Source organism: Globicephala melas, chromosome 1 (genome assembly GCF_963455315.2).
Source record: "Globicephala melas chromosome 1, mGloMel1.2, whole genome shotgun sequence".
In the NCBI taxonomy this organism is placed as follows: domain Eukaryota; kingdom Metazoa; phylum Chordata; class Mammalia; order Artiodactyla; family Delphinidae; genus Globicephala; species Globicephala melas.
This window is the reverse complement of record NC_083314.1, coordinates 113,531,382-113,552,470: the sequence shown is the minus strand read 5'-3', so window position 1 is coordinate 113,552,470 and position 21,089 is coordinate 113,531,382. Positions and strand designations below refer to the sequence as shown.

The 21,089-nt window shown below is 40.6% G+C and overlaps 1 protein-coding gene across 1 annotated transcript in view; it reads left to right on the top strand.

Annotated features, from left to right (window-relative positions):
• The first annotated feature begins 7,415 nt into the window (after positions 1–7,415).
• Positions 7,416–21,089, top strand: part of DNAI3 (dynein axonemal intermediate chain 3) — a 71,416-nt gene continuing 57,742 nt past the window's right edge. The window contains exons 1-3 of the mRNA XM_060287618.1: positions 7,416–7,438; positions 19,349–19,530; positions 20,124–20,228. Coding sequence (XP_060143601.1) covers positions 7,426–7,438; positions 19,349–19,530; positions 20,124–20,228 — 300 coding nt within the window. The 5' untranslated portion in view covers positions 7,416–7,425. The remainder of the gene's footprint in view (positions 7,439–19,348; positions 19,531–20,123; positions 20,229–21,089) is intronic.

Below are 21,089 nucleotides of genomic sequence, written 5' to 3'. Positions count from 1 at the left end.
TCATGACCTTTTAGCAGTCAGTTTAATGGGAAAATTTTGGAAAATATAATATAGCACATTCACTGCATGAAGTATGCCATTAGTTTTATGAAAAAAATTTAGTAAGACCTGCTGTAATTTCAAATCTTTTATTTGGGATTTGTTTTTAAAAGGAAAATCTGCACAAAAAAATAAACCTTGAATAGTTAAGTGTGTTTATTGAAATTAATGCAGGACTACATTATTCATTTGATTTTTTAAAATAAATTTATTTATTGATTTATTTCTATTTTTGGCTGCGTTGGGTCTTCCTTGCTGCATGTGGGCTTCTCTCTAGTTGTGGTGAGCAGGGGCTACTCTTCGTTGCAGTGCGTGGGCTTCTCATTGCGGTGGCTTCTCTTGTTGCAGAGCACGGGCTCTAGGCACGCGGGCCTCAATAGTTGTGCCTCAATGCCTTTAGAGTGCAGGCTCAGTAGTTGTGACGCACGGGCTTAGTTGCTCCGCGGCATGTGGGATGTTCCTGGACCAGGGCTCGAACCCGTGTCCCCTGCATTGGCAGGTGGATTCTCAACCACTGCGCCACCAGGGAAGCCCTATTCAGTTGATTTTGATATTTGTAATTAAAAGTGATTTATTTTCTAGACACAGTGTTGGCAGGGCTTTTGTTATGTGCAGTTACTAAAGTAAACTATAAAATTTTGCCTGAAACACAAATACAGTATAAGGTAGGTACTCCCAAGCTAGCCATTTTCTTTTAGTTTAGACTGTTTTTCCCAGGCTGACCTCAGCTAATGAATTTTTCCATCTACCTAGCAACTTAGATATTGTACTTTTTAATTAAGAAGGATTAGAACCTCTAAGAACCTGTAGAACAACCTGATCTTCCCTTTTCCTTGGTCACTAGTCAATATTTTAGACACGGGAGTTAATATTTGTGAAAGTAGTAAATGAACTGTTCTGGTAAGGCACCACACATTTAATGTTTGTTCCAATTTTGTCACCTGATAGACTGCTGGAAAACTAACTTTGTTTTCCCCCAAAATTGGAAATAACCAAATTACCCACATCATTTAATAGCAACATTTGAAAAGAACTGGGCACATGTGATTATTTTGACTATTTCTTGGGATGATTGTGTTAAACTGATACCTATATATTCAAGCAGCACCTGGTAATCCCTGAACCTGTGAATATTTTACTACACATGGCAAAGAAGAGTTAAGGTTGCAAATGACATTAAAATTGCTAATTAGCCGACCTTAAAATAGAGAGGTTATCCTTTATTATCGAGGTGAGTCCAAGGTAATCACAAGTGTTCTTAAAAGTGGAGGAGGGGGGCTTCCCTAGTGGCGCAGTGGTTGAGAGTCCGCCTGCCGATGCAGGGGACACGGGTTCGTGCCCCGGTCCAGGAAGATCCCACAGGCCGCGGAGTGGCTGGGCCCGTGAGCCATGGCCATTGAGCCTGCACGTCCGGAACCTGTGCTCCGCAACGGGAGAGGCCACAACAGTGAGAGGCCCGCGTACCACACACACACAAAAAAACGTGGAGGAGGGTGGAAGAAGTGAAGATCTGAGTACCCTGTGTGAGAAGGACTTAACCCACCATTGCTGGCTTTGAAGATGTAGGAAGAGGACCTACAAGCCGAGAAATTCTGGGGGCCTCCAGAAGTAGGAAAAGGCAAGGAGACAAGGCAAGATTCTCCCTTAAAGCCTCTAAAAAGAATGGAATGCAGCCTTGTTGACACATTGATTTGATTTGATTTATTTTTTAATTTATTTATCTTTATTTTTGGCTGTGTTGTGTCTTCATTGCTGCATGCAGGCTTTCTCTAGTTGTGGCGAGCGGGGTCTACTCTTCATTGGTGCACGGGCTTCTCATTGCGGTGGCTTCTCTGGTGTGGAGCATGGGCTCTAGGCACACGGGCTTCAGTAGTTGTGGCTGGAGGACTCTAGAGCGCAGGCTCAGTAGCTGTGGTGCACGGGCTCAGTAGTTGTGGCTCGCAGGCCCTAGAGCGCAGGCTCAGTAGTTGTGGCACATGTGCTCAGTAGTTATGGCTCACAGGCTCTAGAGTGCAGGCTCAGTAGTTGTGGCGCACGGGCTTACTTGCTCTGCGGCATGTGGGATCTTCCCAGACCAGGGCTCGAACCCATGTCCCCTTCATTGGCAGGCTGATTCTTAACCACTGCACCATCAGGAAAGCCCTGACATGTTGATTTTAGCCCACTGAGATCCATGCCAGACTTTGGAACTACAGAACTATAAGATAATAAATTTGTGTTGTTTTAAGACACTAAGTTTGTGATAATTTGTTACAGCAGCAATAGAAAACTAATAAAGCATGCATACAGGTTATTCCACAGGCCATTAGGCAAAAGCCTTTTGTTCAGACTGGAAATTCACAAACTAAGAGTGGAAGGGGGAAGGGAGGATCAGGGAATCATTGTTAACAATTTTTCTCAGTATGTATTGATATATTTGTCAGGTACAGAGATTATAATAATAGGAAAGAAAACACAACCCCTATCCTTCCAGAGTTTATAGTCCAGTTTATGGTCTAATTTAACATGCCCCAAATTGAACCCCTGATCTTCCCTTTCAAATCTGTTCTTCCCAGGGGATCCCCATCTCAATAAACAGCAACCCCATACTTTCATTTCCTTAAGCAAAACTCACTGAAGTCATCCTTGATCTCTTTCTTTCTCTCAGACCCTACATCCATGTCATCAGCAAATCCTGTTGGCTCTACTTACAAAATATACCCTGAATCCAATCACTTTTTCCATCCCCCTCTCACCTCCCTTATCTAAACTGCCATCATCTCTCTCTTGGATTATTGACTTGTCTCTTAATTGGATTTTCTGCTTCAGCCCTTTCCTTGCTACAGTCTTCGAGACACAGCAGCCATAGTGATCCTTAAAATGTGAGTCAGTTCAAGTAAAGTAACTCCGCAGCTCAAAACCATCCAAAGCTCCCCACCTCGTTCAGAGTAAAACCCAAAGTCCTTATCCAGGACATAGCTCCCTTGTGGTATATTACATAATTGCCCTTATTACCTAACCTTCCTTTTAAGAGGATCATACATTCCGACCCATTCCTATGCAAGTATACATTCTTCTCCCATTATCAGGATTGGCTGTATGAGTTGCTTGAGCCAATGGAATGTGAGCAGAAAAAAGGACAGTGTGCCAGTGCCAAGGAGAAGATTCAGAAAGCATCACGCGGTTCTATTAGTTCTCACTTTTTCTTCTGCTGTGAAAGTAGTGTCAGATAGGCATTGCTCCTTCAGCCTGTGTCCCAGAATAAGACTTGAAGCAGCAACTCACCCACAGCCATAATGCAGAGCATGGGAAGAAATAAATGTTTGCTGTTGCATGTTACTGAGAGTTAAAGGGTATTTGTTACTACAGCAAAGCTGACTGCAGTGAGTCCCCTACATATGAACCTTCGGGTTGCAAACTTTCAAAGATGCGAACATGCCCCTGTATGCCAGCTGTAGTACTGTACTACTGTACTTTTCAAGGTACTGTATTGTAAGATTAAAAATATTTTTTGTGTGTGTTTGTTTTTTATGTATTATTTGTGTGAAAAGTATTATAAACCTATTACAGTACAGTACTATATAGCCGATTGCGTTAGTTGGGTACCTAGGCTAACTCTGTCGGACTTACGAACAAAATGGGACTTAAGAATGCGCTCTTGGGACAGAACTCGTTCGTATGTCGGGGACTTACTGTAATATATACCCCCTTTACCTCTCTGATCAACTTTACCTCCTATTGTTCCCCTCAATCACTCCACTCCAGCCAACCTGTGTTTTTTTAAAAGTGCCAAGCATACTCGCCCCAGAACCTTTACACTTACCATTCCCTCTGCCTGGAAATACCCTTTTTTCCCCTAGATATCTGTATTTCTGGCTCTCTCCCTTCTCTTAGGTCTTTGCTCCAACGTTACTTAAATGAGGTCTTCCCTGATTGTGACCTCCCCACTCCTACACTCCCTCTCCCTTCCTACTTGATTTTTCTCCTTAATAGTTATCACCATCTGAAGTACCAATTATTTTGCTTCTTTCTTTGCTCTCTCCCCACTAGGACATAAGCTCTATCAGGGCAGGGGTTTTACCTATTTTTTCACAGCTGTATTCCTAACACCTAGGAAATCATCTGGCACATTATAGTCACTCAATAAATATTTGTGGAATAAATAGTGGTGGTGGGGGTGACTGTGTGTGTGTGCGCACACATGTAGGGTGGGTTTGGGTGAGCTTCACAGTGTTTTTGTGTATTTTAAGTCAAATACAGCTGAAATCGAATATGGAGATGGGTACATTGATAAAGAACCTTCTGAGAAAACAGATTAGTTTCAAGGTTTGAAATTACACTAAGTCTGGGAAGTGGGATGAAGGACACTTGAGGGCTGAAATGTTGGATCAGAGCCGTCCATGGAACGTTTAAAATGTAGAAATTCCTTAATTGTCAGAATCGTAAAATGCTGATTAAATAATAAAATCCTACCTTTCTAGGTAAAGACAATACTTTTAAGTAGCTTCATTTGTAATGAAACACAGTAACTATTTATCACTGAAATCCAAGGGATAGTCTCATACAAAGGTCAAGAGCATGGACACTGGAGCCAGACTGCTTGCGATCACACCCTGACTCCACCATCCGCAGTTTGCACGTACCCTCAGGCAAGTTACCTGACCTCTCGGGGCCTCTGTTTTCACATCATAAAATGAGCATGAATATCATAGTATTAATAAAATGCCTATCTAAAAGAGTGGTTAAAATTAAATAAAGAATGCAGGTAAAGTAGTTAGAGCTGTGCCAGGCACATAGCAATATTCAATAAACATGAGAATATTATTACTAAAATCATTATTGTCATTTGAAAAAATACATGTGAAAAATCTGAAGGGAAAAGTGTATATACACAGACACACGCACCCACACTTTAGTCAAGATTTAGTAATCAAAGGACTAGGTATAAAGCAATACGTGTGATATTTTGACTGTGGGCTATGAAATAATATTCCACCTGGGGTTGGCTTATTATAATGAGGCAAACCAGTCTCAGATGACTGAGTTGATGATGATGCAAATTTTTCTCAATTCCTAACACCCTACCCTGTGAGGTAGGTTTTATTATTATCCCCATTAGACAGATGAATACACTGAGGCTTAGAAGATAAATAATTTGCCTAGGGTCACTAAGCTGGTAAAAAGTAGAGTCTGTTTTTAGCTCATGCAGCTCAATATCCAAAAAACAACCCGATCAGAAAATGGGCAGAGGACCTAAATAAACACTTCTCCAAAGAAGACATACAGAGGGCCAAGAGGCACATGAAAAGATGCTCAGCATCACTAATGATTAGAGAAATGCAAATCAAAACTACAATGAGATATCACCTCACACGGGTCAGAATGGCCATCAAAAAATCTACACACAATAAATGCTGGAGAGGATGTGGAGAAAGGGAACCCTCTTGCACTGTTGGTGGGAATGTAAATTGATACAGCCACTGTGGAGAACAGTACGGAGTTTCCTTAAAAAACTACAAATAGAACTACCATATGACCCAGCAATCCCACTTCTGGGCATATACCCTGAGAAAACCATAATTCAAAAAGACACATGTACCCCAGTGTTCATTGCAGCACTGTTTACAATAGCCAGGACATGGAAGCAACCTAAATGTCCATCGACAGATGAATGGATAAAGAAGATGTGGTACATATATACAATGGAATATTACTCAGCCATGAAAAGGAATGAAATTGGGTCATTTGTAGAGATGTGGATGGACCTAGAGCCTGTTATACATAGTGAAGTAAGTCAGAAAGAGAAAACAAATATATTAAAACATATATGTGGAATCTAGAAAAATGATACAGATAAACCAATTTGCAGAGCAGGAATGGAGATGCAGACATAGAAAATGAATGTGTGGACACAGAGGGAGAGGGGGAGGGGATGAATGGAGAGATTAGGATTGACATATATACACTACCATGTGTAAAATACATAGCTAGTGGGAACCTGCTGTATAGCACAGGGAGGTCAGCTTGGTGCTCTGGTGATCTAGGTGGGTGGGTTGGGGGGTGGGGCGTGGGAGGGAGGGGATATGGGGATATATGTATACATATAGTTGATTCACTTCATTGTACAGCAGAAACTAACACAACATTGTAAAACCACCATACCCCAATTAAAAAAATGTATATTAAATAAAAGTAGAGTCTGTTTTTAAACCCTGCTGGTCAGACTCCTGAAATCACACTCCTAATCATTTAACAAGATGGGACACAGGTGATCACTGAGGAGACGACAAGGATTTAGTGTCACGGCACTGATCTTGGCCATACTATGTCCTGTCAGAATTGATGAGTAATTCCATAGCAAACCTTTGGAGGTATTCTCTGACAGTGCAAATTAGGACACAGTGGTTACATGTACCTATGCTAGGACAAAAGTACTATTTAAATTATGTCATTTAAAAATTATGTATGTATGTGCACATGGTGAGTCTGTGTCTGCCCATGGACTTTAAGCCTGTGTTTTTAGCTGGGTCACCTGACAGGGAGCTAGGCACAGGACAGTGCAAAACAGCTCCCTGGAATGGAAACAGGAGCAAGAGGCAGGGGATCCAGTGTCCTCTCTTGTGGTTCCATGGCAGGGCCTGTGGCAGAAACCTTGAAGTGTTGGCAGGTCACCTCCTTGTGCTTCAGTTGAATGGCTCTGCTGGAATGGCAAGATCTCATTAGGAAGATTGTTGTTGCAATAAACCTGTGGTCACAGAACACCCATTCTGTGAAGATACATGTTGATTTAGCTGAGGGCAAAACTTAGAAAACATATTCTTATGTTTACTAAATGATAATGCTTACTATTTGGAACTGTAAACCAGAATTTACTAATGATATTCTCTCTTTATGCAGCCTAAGTTAGAGCCATGGCTCCAAAACGTCAAAAACAAAAGCGCTCAAAACGTGGCAAAACCAAAATAACGTTACCTGGTAGGACTGTTTTTTCATCAATGGGATTTTTATGGGTTTAGTATTCGTATGTATATTAGCAGCCAAAACGATCATGGTTTTATGTCTCAAATAAATGTTTTTGCTGTCATAAAGTCAAACACAAGTGGAATTCAAAACACGGGGATTTATTATTATTTTTATTCATTTCATTAAAATATCAATTAAATGTCATATCATAAATGTCATAGCAAATATATCACTATGAGATAATTCTGTAAGAAAGACAATTATTCAGTTTCTAGTTAATTATTCATAAAATAGCTTAAGTCTTCACTGTGTATTTGCCTTATGTTTTATGTTTTAAGCCTTGGTAGAAGATTGTAGTAAACTAAGATACATATTCGACTCAAAAATGTAAATTTGACGTCATTTTATTATATTCTAGTTAGTGAAGAAGCAGAACCTGTGAATATGGAGAGCATGGGTAAGTGAAAATACAATTTAGAATTTACGTCCCCAGTTCTACTACATTTTAATATGCAATAAGCAAGGGAGAATATTACAGATTGAAATGATCAAAATGTGCATGGACTAAAGTTACATCATGTCATTTGGAATATAAAATAAAATTTTTAAAGAAAAAATAAAAAGTAAGAGTGGAAGAGAGAATTTCAAACTGAGAAATAGACTTGGACCAAGCAGTCCCTTAAAAATCCAACATTGTATGATTATTGAGAGACCTTTTATAACTGTAAAGTGTGTTGTCTGCAAGTCATTACTTTTATTAAAATAGTATTTTTCAAACTCTGATCATGGGCAATATTTATCTGTATGCTACGGTGGGGTTCCACTATTTCAAGGAAAGAGGCTGATTTTTAAGCAAATAAACTAGAACTTAAACAACCGAACTAATATGGTTCCTACTTTTAGAGGTTAAATAATCTTATTCCAACAACTTTTATTTTTGTTGTTGTTGTTGAAACTTTTTCTCAGAGTTGCCTTAGATGATGCACTTCATGTTTAGAAACAGAGGGGAGACAGTGAGGGTGGGGAGGAAGAATCTCTAAAAGCCTTGCTGGTCATTGTAAAGATTTTGGCTTTTAGGATGGGGAGCTGTTGGTATTTAAGCAGAGAGGTAACATGATCTGACTTACTTTTTTTTTAATTTAACATCTTTATTGGAGTATAATTGCTTTACAATGGTGTGTTAGTTTCTGCTTTATAACAAAGTGAATCAGTTATACATATACATATGTCCCCATATCTCTTCCCTCTTGCGTCTCCCTCCCTCCCACCCTCCCTATCCCACCCCTCTAGGTGGTCACAAAGCACCCAGCTGATCTCCCTGTGCTATGTGGCTGCTTCCCACTAGCTATCTATTTTACGTTTGGTAGTGTATATATGTCCATGCCACGCTCTCACTTTGTCCCAGCTTACCCTTCCCCCTCCCCATATCCTCAAGTCCATTCTCTACTAGGTTTGTGTCTTTAGTCCCGTCTTGCCCCTAGGTTCTTCATGACCGCTTTTTTTAGATTCCATATATATGTGTTAGCATACAGTATTTGTTTTTCTCTTTCTGACCTACTTCACTCTGTATGACCAACTCTAGGTCCGTACACCTCACTACAAATAACTCAATTTTGTTTCTTTTTATGGCTGAGTAATACTCCATTGCATATATGTGCCACATCTTGTTTATCCATTCATCTGTTGATGGACACTTGGGTTGCTTCCAAGTCCTGGCTATTGTAAATAGTGCTGCAATGAACATTGTGGTACATGAATCTTTTTGAATTATGTCTTTCTCAGGGTATATGCCCAGTAGTAGGATTGCTGGGTCATATGGTAGTTCTATTTTTAGGTTTTGAAGGAACCTCCATACTGTTCTCCATAGGGGCTGTATCAATTTACATTCCCACCAACACTGCAGGAGGGTTCCCTTTTCTCCACATCGTCTCCAGCATTTATTGTTTCTAGATTTTTTGATGATGGCCATTCTGAACGGTGTGAGATGATATCTCATTGTAGTTTTGATTTGCATTTCTCTAATGATTAATGATGTTGAGCATTCTTTCATGTGTTTGTTGGCAATCTCTATATCTTCTTTGGGGAAATGTCTATTTAGGTCTTCTGCCCATTTTTGGATTGGGTTGTTTGTTTGTTTGATATTGAGCTGCATGAGCTGCCTGTAAATTTTGGAGATTAATCCTTTGTCAGTTGCTTCATTTGCAAATATTTTCTCCCATTCTGAGGGTTATCTTTTCATCTTATTTATGGTTTCCTTTACTGTGCAAAAGCTTTTAAGCTTCATTAGGTCCCATTTGTTTATTTTTGTTTTTATTTCCATTTCTCTAGGAGGTGGGTCAAAAAGGATCTTGCTGTGATTTATGTCATAGAGTGTTCTGCCTATGTTTTCCTCTAAGAGTTTTATAGTGTCTGACCTTACATTTAGGTCTTTAATCCATTTTGAGTTTATTTTTGTGTATGGTGTTAGGGAATGTTCTAATTTCATTCTTTTACATGTAGCTGTCCAGTTTTCCCAGCACCACTTATTGAACAGGCTGTCTTTTCTCCACTGTATATTCTTGCCTCCTTTATCAAAGATAAGGTGACCATATATGCATGGGTTTATCTCTGGGCTTTCTATCCTGTTCCATTGATCTATATTTCTGTTTTTGTGCCAGTACCATACTGTCTTGATTACTGTACCTTTGTTGTATAGTCTGAAGTCAGGGGGCCTGATTCCTCCAGCTCCGTTTTTCTTTCTCAAGTTTGCTTTGGCTATTCGGGGTCCTTTGTATTTCCATACAAACTGTGAATTTTTTTGTTCTAGTTCTGTGAAAAATGCCAGTGGTAGTTTGATAGGGATTGCATTGAATCTGTAGATTGCTTTGAGTAGTATAGGCATTTTCACAATGTCGATTCTTCCAATCCAAGAACATGGTATATCTCTCCATCTATTTGTATCATCTTTAATTTCTTTCAAGGATCTCATTCAGATTTCACAAAGAAATTAAAACCTTTACAGACAAGCAAAAGCTAAGAGAATTCAGCACCACCAAACCAGCTTTACAACAAATGCTAAAGGAACTTCTCTAGGCAAGAAACACAAGAGAAGGAGAAGACCTACAATAACAAACCCAAAACAGCTAAGAAAATGGTAATAGAAACATACATATCAATAATTACCTTAAACGTAAATGGATTAAATGCTCCAACCAAAAGACATAGACTGGCTGAATGGATTCAAAAACAAGACCCGTATATATGCTGTCTACAAGAGACCCACTTCAGACCTAGGGACACACACAGACTGAAAGTGAGGGGATGGAAAAAGATACTCCATGCAAATGGAAATCAAAAGAAAGCTGGAGTAGCAATTCTCATATCAAACAAAATAGATTTTAAAACAAGGACTATTACAAGAAACAAAGAAAGACACTACATAATGATCAAGGGATCAATCCAAGAAAGAGATATAACAATTGTAAATATTTATGCACCCAACATAGGAGCACCTCAATACATAAGGCAAATACTAACAGCCATAAAATGGGAAATCGACAGTAACACAATCATAGTAGGGGACTTTAACACCCCACTTTCACCAATGGACAGATCATCCAAAATGAAAATAAATAAGGAACCACAAGCTTTAAATGATATATTAAACAAGGTGGACTTAATTGATATTTATAGGACATTCCATCCAAAAACAACTGACTTATGTTTTTAAAGGGCCACCCTGGCTACTCTTTTGGGAATTGCAGGGGCAAAGACAGAGGCAGAGACTAGTTAGGAAGCTATTGCAACAATCTAGGAAAGAGATGATGGTGGCCAGGCCAAGGGAGCAAAGGGGTTGCAGGTGTGGTGTGTGAAGGCAGGGAGGTGGTGGGAGGATGTTAGCAAACAATAAATAGCATTGGAACTGGGTGTGCTGCCCAACAAATGTTTAATGAATGCACCACCCAGAAACTTGGGAGTTATCTTTGACCCCTTTCTTCCCGTCAACACCTCCTCACTTGCATCTAAACCATACCAAGTCCTGTCAATTCAACACCTAAAACATATCTCAAACCCATTCAATTCACATAATCTCCACAGCTGCAACCTTAGCCTCCACATCCCTCACTTAGATTAGATCCTTAATCCCTAACCAGTATCCCTGCTTCCACTCAGCCTCCTTCAATGCATTCTGCACACAGAAACCCTCTGACTTGGCTCTTTCCTGCTTAAACTCTCCCATGGCTTTTCTTTGTTCTTATAGTGGTCCTGGCTCCACCTTCCTCTCTGACCTTGTCTCTCTATCCTTCACCTCCATCTACAGCTCATCAGCCTTACTTAGCACAAAACATACTGAATTTGTTCCTGCCTCAGGACCTTTGCTATTGCTGTTCCCAATGCCTGGATAAGCCTTCCATGCACCTACCTCCTTCTCATCATTCAGATCCAGACTCCAATCTAATCTCTGCAAGAGGCCTTCCTTGAAGGCATTTCTTTCACCTAGTACCCTATTTTATTACCTTCATAGCACTTATAATTCTGAAGTTAAAGTACAGTCAATTCTCATTATTCATGGAAGTTCTATACAGTTGCTGCAAACGCTGAATTAGCAGATACTGAACCATTACTCCTAGGGAAAATACAGGATTAGGTTCCTCCAAGCCTCTGGTCACAACATTTCATTAACCAATTAATACATAACCTTGTTTTATGTGTGTTTCTCTTTAAAGATGACTTATTTAATATATATTGCTGATTCATTAACATTGAACTCACAGCCAACAGCACTATAATTCATGCCTGACTGATGCTTATCTAATACACATGTTTTCTTGTAAAACATATCACAGCCTTCTTGCACTTAGGAACACTAGACAGCGCTTTAGCAGTAAGCTTGGGGACCATTTTAAATAGGCAAATCACCAATACAAAGCACAAAAATGTGAAAAATGTGGTACTATATAGACAGTGGAAAGACACTGCAGTATGAGAGCACACGGAAGATGGTAGAGCATCATCTTGTCTGACCTTACCTGGCAATGTGCACATCAGGCAATTCACATTTTTTGTCACTTTAAGCATGCCCACTAATGAACATGAAAGCGCCACAACTATCGATCTTGGGATTACAAATACATTTTAGCAAGTGAATTTGCAAATATAAAATTTATGAATGAGGATGGAGCATATTTATTTGTTTATGCACTTATAACATGTAGCTGTTTACATACATACCCATGCTGGCCCTCCCTTGTGTGTGCTCTCTCTCTCTTTCTTTCTCTCTCTCTTTTTTTCACACACACAAGCTTCAGGGGAACAGAAACTCTTGTTCACCCCTCTACCCCAATGCCTATCTTGATACAGAATAAGCACTCAATAAATATTTGTTGATTGATTGACTGAATAAATGAATGAATTGCTTTCCCTGTTCTTCCTGTTTAGACAGACCACCAGCACTACCACCCTCCTTAGTTCTATGTTCTATCTCTCACCCTGTTTTCTCCTAGAGAGCACTTGTCACCATTTGTCCTTATGTATTTCTGAGTGTATTTATCTATTTAATGTCTGTCTCCCCCTCTAGATTGTATACCCTGGCAGTAGCACCATGCTTTTCACATAGTAGCTGCGTAGTAAATATTTCCTGACTAAATAATTAACTGGTAAGCAAATCCATGGACCTGAGAATGGGCATGGTGGAGAGGTGTCAGCTGAAAGTATATGGGCTGAAAAATAGATGTGAGTATGTTTCTTTAAGGAGAAAAAAAAAAGAAAAAGAAATCTTAGCACTTTGTAGTGAGACTTGAGGGTAGGTTTTGACTTAGCATCCCCTTATTTTACAGCCTCTCTCTCCACCCCCAGACTCCCCTCAGGCAACACCAGGACCCTCTGACTTCCTTGATGTGGGGTCTGACATTGTCAGCTGTCACTCAGGACTTGTGGCTGTTATGCTGCAGGGGACTAGGTTTCCCTTTCCTACCAAGGAACCAAGGGAGCAATAGACTAGCTAAAAACTGTCTCCTAATTAAGGCAACGTCTGGAGGTTTCTAGAGAAGAGGTATGATTTTTACATGTAGTTAACATTTACAGAGTAACAGCTTTGTGCCCGGCATACCCCTCATCCCTTCAGCTCTAGGAAGTAACATTGCTGTGGCCATTACAAGATGGAGGTGCTGTGACTCCCAAAAGTTAAATAATTTACCCAAATTATAAGTCACACTTTAATACAGGTTAGAGTATCTGTGGTGTATTAATGGTCTATTGCTGCTATAACAAATTACCACAAATTTGTTATCATACAATTTTAGAAATCAGGAGTCTGAAATTACTTTCACTGGGGTAAAGTCAAGGTGTTGGCAGTGCTGGTTCCTTCTGGAGGCTCGGAAGGGATAATCTGTTTTTTTACCTTTTTCACCTAATGGCTCCCTGTGTCCATTGACTCTTGGCCCCTTCCTCTGTCTTCAAAGCCAGCAGCATAGCGTCTTCTAATCTTTCTCTGGCATAGACCTCTGCCTCCGTGTCACATGTCCTTCCTTGGCATTGACCCTCCTGCCTTTCTCTTATAAGGACCCTTGTGATTACATTGGACCCACCTCAGGAGCCCAGTAATCTTCCCATCTCAAGATCCTGAACTTAATCACACCTGCAAGTCCCTTTTGGCATGTAAGGCAACATATTCACAGGTTTCAGAAATTAGGACATGGATATCTTTGGGGGGACATTATTCTGTTTACCACAAGTGATTAATAGCACAGTTTTTGGAATTAAACAGACGTGGTTTGAATCATAATTCTGCCACTTAATGACTGTGTGACCACAAACAACTTCACCTCTCTGGGCCTCTGCTTCCTCATCTGAAGAATGAGGTAGTGATACCTACCTCATGAGCTTGTTGCAGAAGTTAAATTAGGTAGTCCATGCACATTTCCTTACAGAGCGCTGTCTCAAAGAAGGTTTGCATTTTACTGTTGTTAGTATAAAAACAAAATACTATAAAGATAGAGAAATAGGGAATTCCCCTGCGGTCCAGTGGTTAGGACTCCGCACTTTCACGGCCAAGGGCCCGGGTTCATTCCCTGGTCAGGGTACTAAGATCCCACAAGCTGCACGGCGCGGCCAAAAAAAAAGATAGAGAAAGATCAGTGAATGAGAATAAGGAGTCCAAAACTATATTCACATATATATGGTCGATTGATTTTCAACGAAAGTAAGTACAAAGGCAGTTCAGTGGAGAAGAGATAGTCTTTTCAACAAATGATGCTGGAACAGTTGGATATTTACATGCAAAAAAGTGAACCTCAATCCATATCGCACATTATATACGAACATTATCTCAAAATGGATCATAGACCTAAATATAAAACCAAATATTATAAAACTTCTAGAAGAAAACATAGGAGAAAAATCTTTGTAACCTTGGATTAGCAAAGATTTCTGAGATACAACACCCAAACTGTAACTCTTAAGAAATCTTTGCCTAATTCATTTTTTCTTTTATGAAATACTAGTCAGAAATATAAAGGAATGAGCTACTGCTACGTGCAGCAACATGAGTGAGTCTCAAAATAATTGTGCTGAGCAAAAGAAGACAAACAAACAAGAAGTGTTGTGCAATTTTTAAGGAAATGTGCATGGACTACCTAATTTAACTTCTGCAACAAGCTCATGCGGTAGGTATCACTACCTCATTCCTCAGATGAGGAAGCAGATGCCCAGAGAGGTGAGTTTTATAACTATTCCATAAAAAACAAACTACTTATCTATAGCAATAGAAAGCAGAGCAATGGTTACCTGGGAGTGAGGAGGGGTGCTGGGAGAAGGGGCAGGAGGAAACTTTTGGGGATTATAGATTTGTTCTTTATCTCCATTGTGATGATGGTTTCATGGGTAAATGCAGATGTTTATCAAATTGTACACTTTAAATATATACAGTTTATTATTTATCAATTATATCTCAATAAAACTTTTTTTTAAAGTAAACAACAACCAAAATGCTAAAAAAAAAAGATATGGATGAAATGCACGGGGCTTATTTACATACTCTGGTTCAATATACAGGACAACTGATGTGTGACCTATGATTTATATTGCACCGGCCTCTTCCTTGCTCGCACAGCAAGATTCCGAGCTAGTTAGTTGTGTGGAGCTTGAGTCTGTCTTTGGCTCCTGCTCTACCAAGTGAATAACTGTCATTCACTGCATCCTATACAGTGTATCTCTCTTACCTCCCTGACTATCTGTGAAGGTGGAGGAGGACCATCTCCTGTGCTCTGCTGTGTTCACGCTTTTTTTTTTTTTTTTTTTGCGGTACACGGGCCTCTCACTGTTGTGACTTCTCCCGTTGCGGACCACAGGCTCCGGACGCGCAGGCTCAGCGGCCATGGCTCACGGGCCCAGCCGCTCCGCGGCATGTGGGATCTTTCTGGACCGGGGCACGAACCCGTGTCCTCTGCATCGGCAGGCGGACTCTCAACCACTGCGCCACCAGGGAAGCCCTGTGTTCACCCTGTGTTCACACTTTTGAGAGAAAGTATGGCCTGCTAGTTACAGTGCAGGGACCTTGGTTTGGATCCTAGCTCCCCTATTTCTAACTCCCAGCCCCCAACCTTGGATACCTTACTTGGACTCTGTGGGCCTCAGTTTTCTCAGCTAAAAAATGGAGGCAGCCCTTCTGCTCTGCGCCAACATCTTTCTCACCCTCCTGGACCACTCTGCTGGAGGCACAACTGAGCCCAGAGCCCATCTCATCGCTAATCACCAGAGCCTCATTGTTACATACCTACAGTGCTATCTTCAGTGCAGGCCTCAAAGCCTAAATAACAACAATTCTTACACTGAGTTTAGCCAGAGACCCTTGGGGTGGCCAGTAGCGTCAGGCCTTGCTCTGTTTAGTTTGGCCATTGTTCAGGTAGGGCACGGAGGTACTAGACTCTAGGAGTTCTGTGTAGTCTATTGGCTACGAGTTGCCTGCAGTTATTACCGATTCCCGACCCCAGCCAGAAACAGGCTACTACTACTGCTAACTTCTAGATAAAGGAATGTTAGATCCTCTATTAAAGTTGCCTTGAAAAAGCCCAATTAGTGTAAAAGGATTATTTTTATGACAAATATCCAGCCAGTAGGATTTGAAGTATGTTTAGTGGGAGCAGGTGACATAGAACACCATCTTTGTCAGTGTCCTTCCAGTTTTGTGAAGGGTAGGAAGCTTTCTGGTCTTTGTGAGCACCTCTGTTTATGAAGGGCGGCCACCTCCTTTTTGGCTTCAGCTCAGTGTGGGTCTCACAGTTCCACCTAGTGGTTTTCCAAGACAAAACTCCAAGGGCTGTTATGCATCGGACACTCTACAAATTACGGCTGGCAGTGTGATTTTAAAGGATAACTTGCATGTGAATCGAGTCAACAGCTGTTTTGGGGCAGACGCCGAGGCTGTGGCTGCCCTGCAACGTCACCTCTGCCTCACCAGCAGCCAGGATCTGGGCCCTGAGGTCCCCCCCGAGGGCGTGCTGGGGGCCCTGCTGTGTGTGAAGCTCTGGAGACCCCCTCATCCCAGGCGCCAGCACACTGCTTCCTGTCATAAGCACCCCCGGGATCCTGCGTGCCCTCTGGCCCTGGACCATCCCATCCCTGACACCTGGACAGCTCCCGCAGGCACATCAAGAGCGGCTTATCCCCCCCCCCCGCCAGCCACAGTTGCTGCACTCTAACCCCAAGATCCCCACCCCGAACCCCACAATAAATATGATCTGAAGCAAACAAACAAACAACAACAACAAAAAAAAACAGTTGCCTTTGAGCATCCTCTACATGCAGGTGTTAGGGCTAGTATTTTAAGGGGAGATAAAAATGGGCAATTTGTCCCTAATTTATGAACCGCTTGTATTCCAAATGTTTGTTTATTATGCCAACTGATTGCAATTTGGAATATATTTCCATGCATAATCAGTGTTATGCATAGGGTCACTAATAATCACCTGAATAATCATATCATAGAGCTTCCAGGGCGAGGGGTCAATGTTTCTGTGGGAGAATAAGCTCAAAATTCCTACTTGAGAGGCTGCATGCACTTTTCACCTCGAGGACGCACCTGTTGAGCAGTGGGAGGGAGGATGTTGGGACATCCAGGTGTGGGGGGCCTGGAGAGGATGGGAGTGGGTTCTGGGGCCCCCGGAGCATAGAGTTGGGGGAGGGAGTTCTGGGGATAAATGCAGAACTGAACCTGGGGTGGTAGAAGCTGATGGTGATAAAAAGGATAAGAAAATGAGAGGTAGGGTTGAGAGAGAAGATTGACGCAAAACGATAACTTGTCTTCTTCCATCTGCTGTCCCAGGGCTTGCTGCTGCCCAGGACTGACCTGGGGTGGGGGGCAAAGGGACAGGAAGAACAGGAATGGAAGCCTGTTGAACCTCCCCTCCCTCCTCTTTTGAGGGCAATTCTGGGACTGGGGAACCAGAGGAGGGAAGAAGGATTCCCTACCTCACCTTCCTCCCCAGTTCCAGGTTTACTAATACAACCTAATTGGAAAGTCAGTAGCTTTAAAGTGTGAAGAACAAGGGCTTCCCTGGTGGCGTAGTGATTAAGAATCCGCCTGGCAACGCAGGCGACACGGGTTCGAGACCTGGTCCAGAATGATCCCACATGCCGCGGAGCCACTAAGCTCAGGCACCACAACTACCGAAGCCCGCTCTCCCTAGAGGCCGTGCTCCTCAGCAAGAGAAGCCACCGCAATGAGAAGCCCGCACACCGCAATGAAGAGTAGCCCCTGCTCACCACAACTAGAGAAAGCCCGTGCACAGCAACAAAGACCCAACGCAGGCAAAAATAAATAAATTTAAAAAAAAAAAAAGTGTGAAGAACTGAATAACAAGTTTGACTGAAAAAGAGCCCTAGGGAGCAGAGGTACCTATCTAGGGTCAAGGGAAGTTTCTTTAAAACGGGAGACCATTGAGCAAATCAGCATGCTGAGGGCAAACAGCGCAGAGGTAGGAAAGGTTGACGGGAGAGGAAGAGTTGATGGGCTGAGAAGGGTGGAGAGGGGCAGGCAGGTCTTCGAACTGGGGGGAAGGGCAGAAAGACGGGGCCTGTGCTGATGAGCTGGTGGGCAGGGCTGCGGGACATCACAGGATTCTTTGCTGTACAGACACAGAATTTTCTCTGTGAGAGGAAGCAGGGTCACCTGGTGAGAGAGAGCAACAGGTGAAGGGGTGAGGGAGGAGGTGTTTTAGGAGAGCAATACAGGTTTGATAGAGCCTAAGATGGTGATAATACCTTTGAACCAATAATTTCACTTTTACAACCTATCCTGGGAAAATAATTTGAAAAAGAACAGATACATGTATATGTATAACTGAAAAAAAAATATGAACTGCTATTTTCAACTGTCATTCAGGCCATTTCTGTACATTCTCATCATATATAACTGTCTTGGTTCTTACGCTTTTGTTATTCATTAGATCTTAAGTATTAGTTTTGAGAATTTGACCTTTGTCTTCTTTCAGATTTAAAATATAATGTTAAACCACACACAAAATTTTTTTTTAAAACCTAAGAAAATAATTTGAAATGTGATAAAAGTTTATAAACTATATATTTGTTTGTAGAGTTATTTATAATCACTAGAAACAAATGAGAAAAAATGTAATGCTTACCAACAACAGAACAGTTAAAAATTATGCTATAGAATTACATTAATTTAAAATGATGCATTAGAAAAATTATATAATGTCATAGTAAAATTCTAGTGACATAATAGTAAGTATGAAAGGCAGGATTTAGAATTTCATTTAAGATACTATATATGGAGTGACTGGAAGGAAATAGAGCAAACGATTAATAGAGGTTCTCTCTTGAGAGATAGAATTATGGGGAATTGTTATTTTCATCTTTTTATCTTTTTGACATTAAAAAATTTTTTTATTTTATATTGGAGTATAATTGATTTACAATGCTGTGTTAGTTTCAGGTGTACAGCAAAGTGATTCAGTTATACATATATCTATTCTTTTTCAGATTTTTTTCCCATTGAGGTTATTATAGAATATTGAGTACAGTTCCCTGTGCTATACAGTAGGTCCTTGTTGGTTATCTATTTTAAGTATAGTAGTGTGTATATGTCAATTCCAAACTCCCAGTTTATCCCTCCCTGCTGTCACATTTCCCCTTTTGTAACGATACGTTTGTTTCCTAAGTCTGTGAGTCTGTTTCTGTTTTGTAAATAAGTTCATTTGTTGACATTTTTTATAATGGATAAACTTACTTTAAAAATATGAACAATGATTTTAAAGTCTTTTAAAATTTTAACCAAGGCAATTATTTAAAGCAAACAATTGCATGTTTCTTAGTGTTAATATTTTAAATGGTTATATTTAATGTCCAAATTCCACTTTGCCTTTCCCAGGTCATCCAGAAATTTATCCTTTAGTGTTAACTAGCAAGACCCAGGAGATATTTAACTGCAGAATAGATGAAGATGTCACAGATGAACAACCTTATAAACTTATCAGAAAAGAAGATATTTTTGCAGACTTTGAAAACAGAGCTGCAGTATCTGATTTCTACCCAGTCAAAAAAATTATTCAGGTAAGTACAGTATCCCTCTTTATTTTTCAGTCTTACCTCAAGAGGTTCCTGATACATAATCACAAAAGTTGGAGAGATTTCTGAGTTCAAATCTGGCATTTCCCATTACTTTGGGCAAATGCTAGCTTGCCCATCCCTCCTTGGGAATCCTTCTTGATGACCGTTTTGAAAAGCAAACTCCTATCTGTGACATTTTGTCTTACTCCACACCCAGAAAAGCTCATCCTTGCCCAATTTTAGCTAGAAAGGGAACCTACCCTTATTTTCCCATACTGCTTTAATTGTTTAATTCATAATTTTAGTCCTGATTTGTCCGCAAACATGCTACAGAGCACAATACCAAATAAAAGGAATGCTTCCTTTTTTTCCTGTTAGAAATAAAATTGCATGGTAAGTTTCCCTGGATGCATTGTGTTTTAAGAGCGTTTGTAAGTTAATAAAATAACTTTGCAATTTGAGGTTATTAACCATAGGTTAGCACTATGGTTATCTTCTATGATTGATTGATCAAAGAAATATTAATTTTGTGTCAAATCTGAATAAACTGAATGACTACTGAACATTAACCTTCTGTTTTGATTATATTTTTGTAGGAATATCCTGGAGATGAGCTTCTCCTTGTTTACGACAAAGACTTCAAATATGGGCTTAACTTTTATCTTATTGGAACTGAAGAGGGCAAGGAAAACTATTTAAATGTAAGCACACCCTAAGCAATCTGTTGATTGTCAGAAGGAAGCAGTACCTCTGGGGGAACCCCAGACATGGTCATGATTATTCTCGTTCAGCTCTGATTCCCTGGGGCCTAGAGTAGGTGGGCTAAGGGTGAGCTAACTCAGACAACTCAGGGTAGCAGATACTCTACTTATTTGCCCTTCATTTACCCAGTGGGACTGGAAACAACAAATCTGGAGTACCACTGCTCTCGGCCATTCCTTGGCCCATATTCCTGCTTCTTCTCTTGCCATCACCATGACTTTGGGTAAGCTACTGAACCTCTCATCTGCAAAACGGTGGCACCAATAGGGCTGTTGTGAAGATTAAATGGGCTGATGCAGGTAAAGCCCTTTGTATAGTGCCTGGCACAAAGCTAAGTGCTCCATAAATTTTTGCTATGATTATTTAAAAGCAAAATTTTTAAAGGACAACTTGGTCAGTGGGCAATTGAGGGGAACAGGGTGTCAAAGATAAGCAGAATATAAAAGAATGGTAGTTTCCAAGGAAAGGAAGTCAGTTCACCTTCGGAATGTTGCGTTCCAAGTGGTCATGAAAGGCAACAGGTTTCTGACACTTGCCTTCCGGTCTGGCATCCTCATGGGGAGGTTTGGTCAAACTGAGGGAGACAGAGGGGTTTGTGTGGTTGTCCAATAAGCAAGAAAAATAAAGGAAAGCCATAGAATTTTAAAATATCGAACACTTTTTACATTTGAAATAATTTCTCAGTTAGCCTTAACATTTTCAGTTTTATTTTTATGATTGCTTTACTCTGTGTTTTAATTTTTTTATTATCGTGAAATATTTCAAGTGTATAGAAAAGCACAGATGATGAAACAAATATC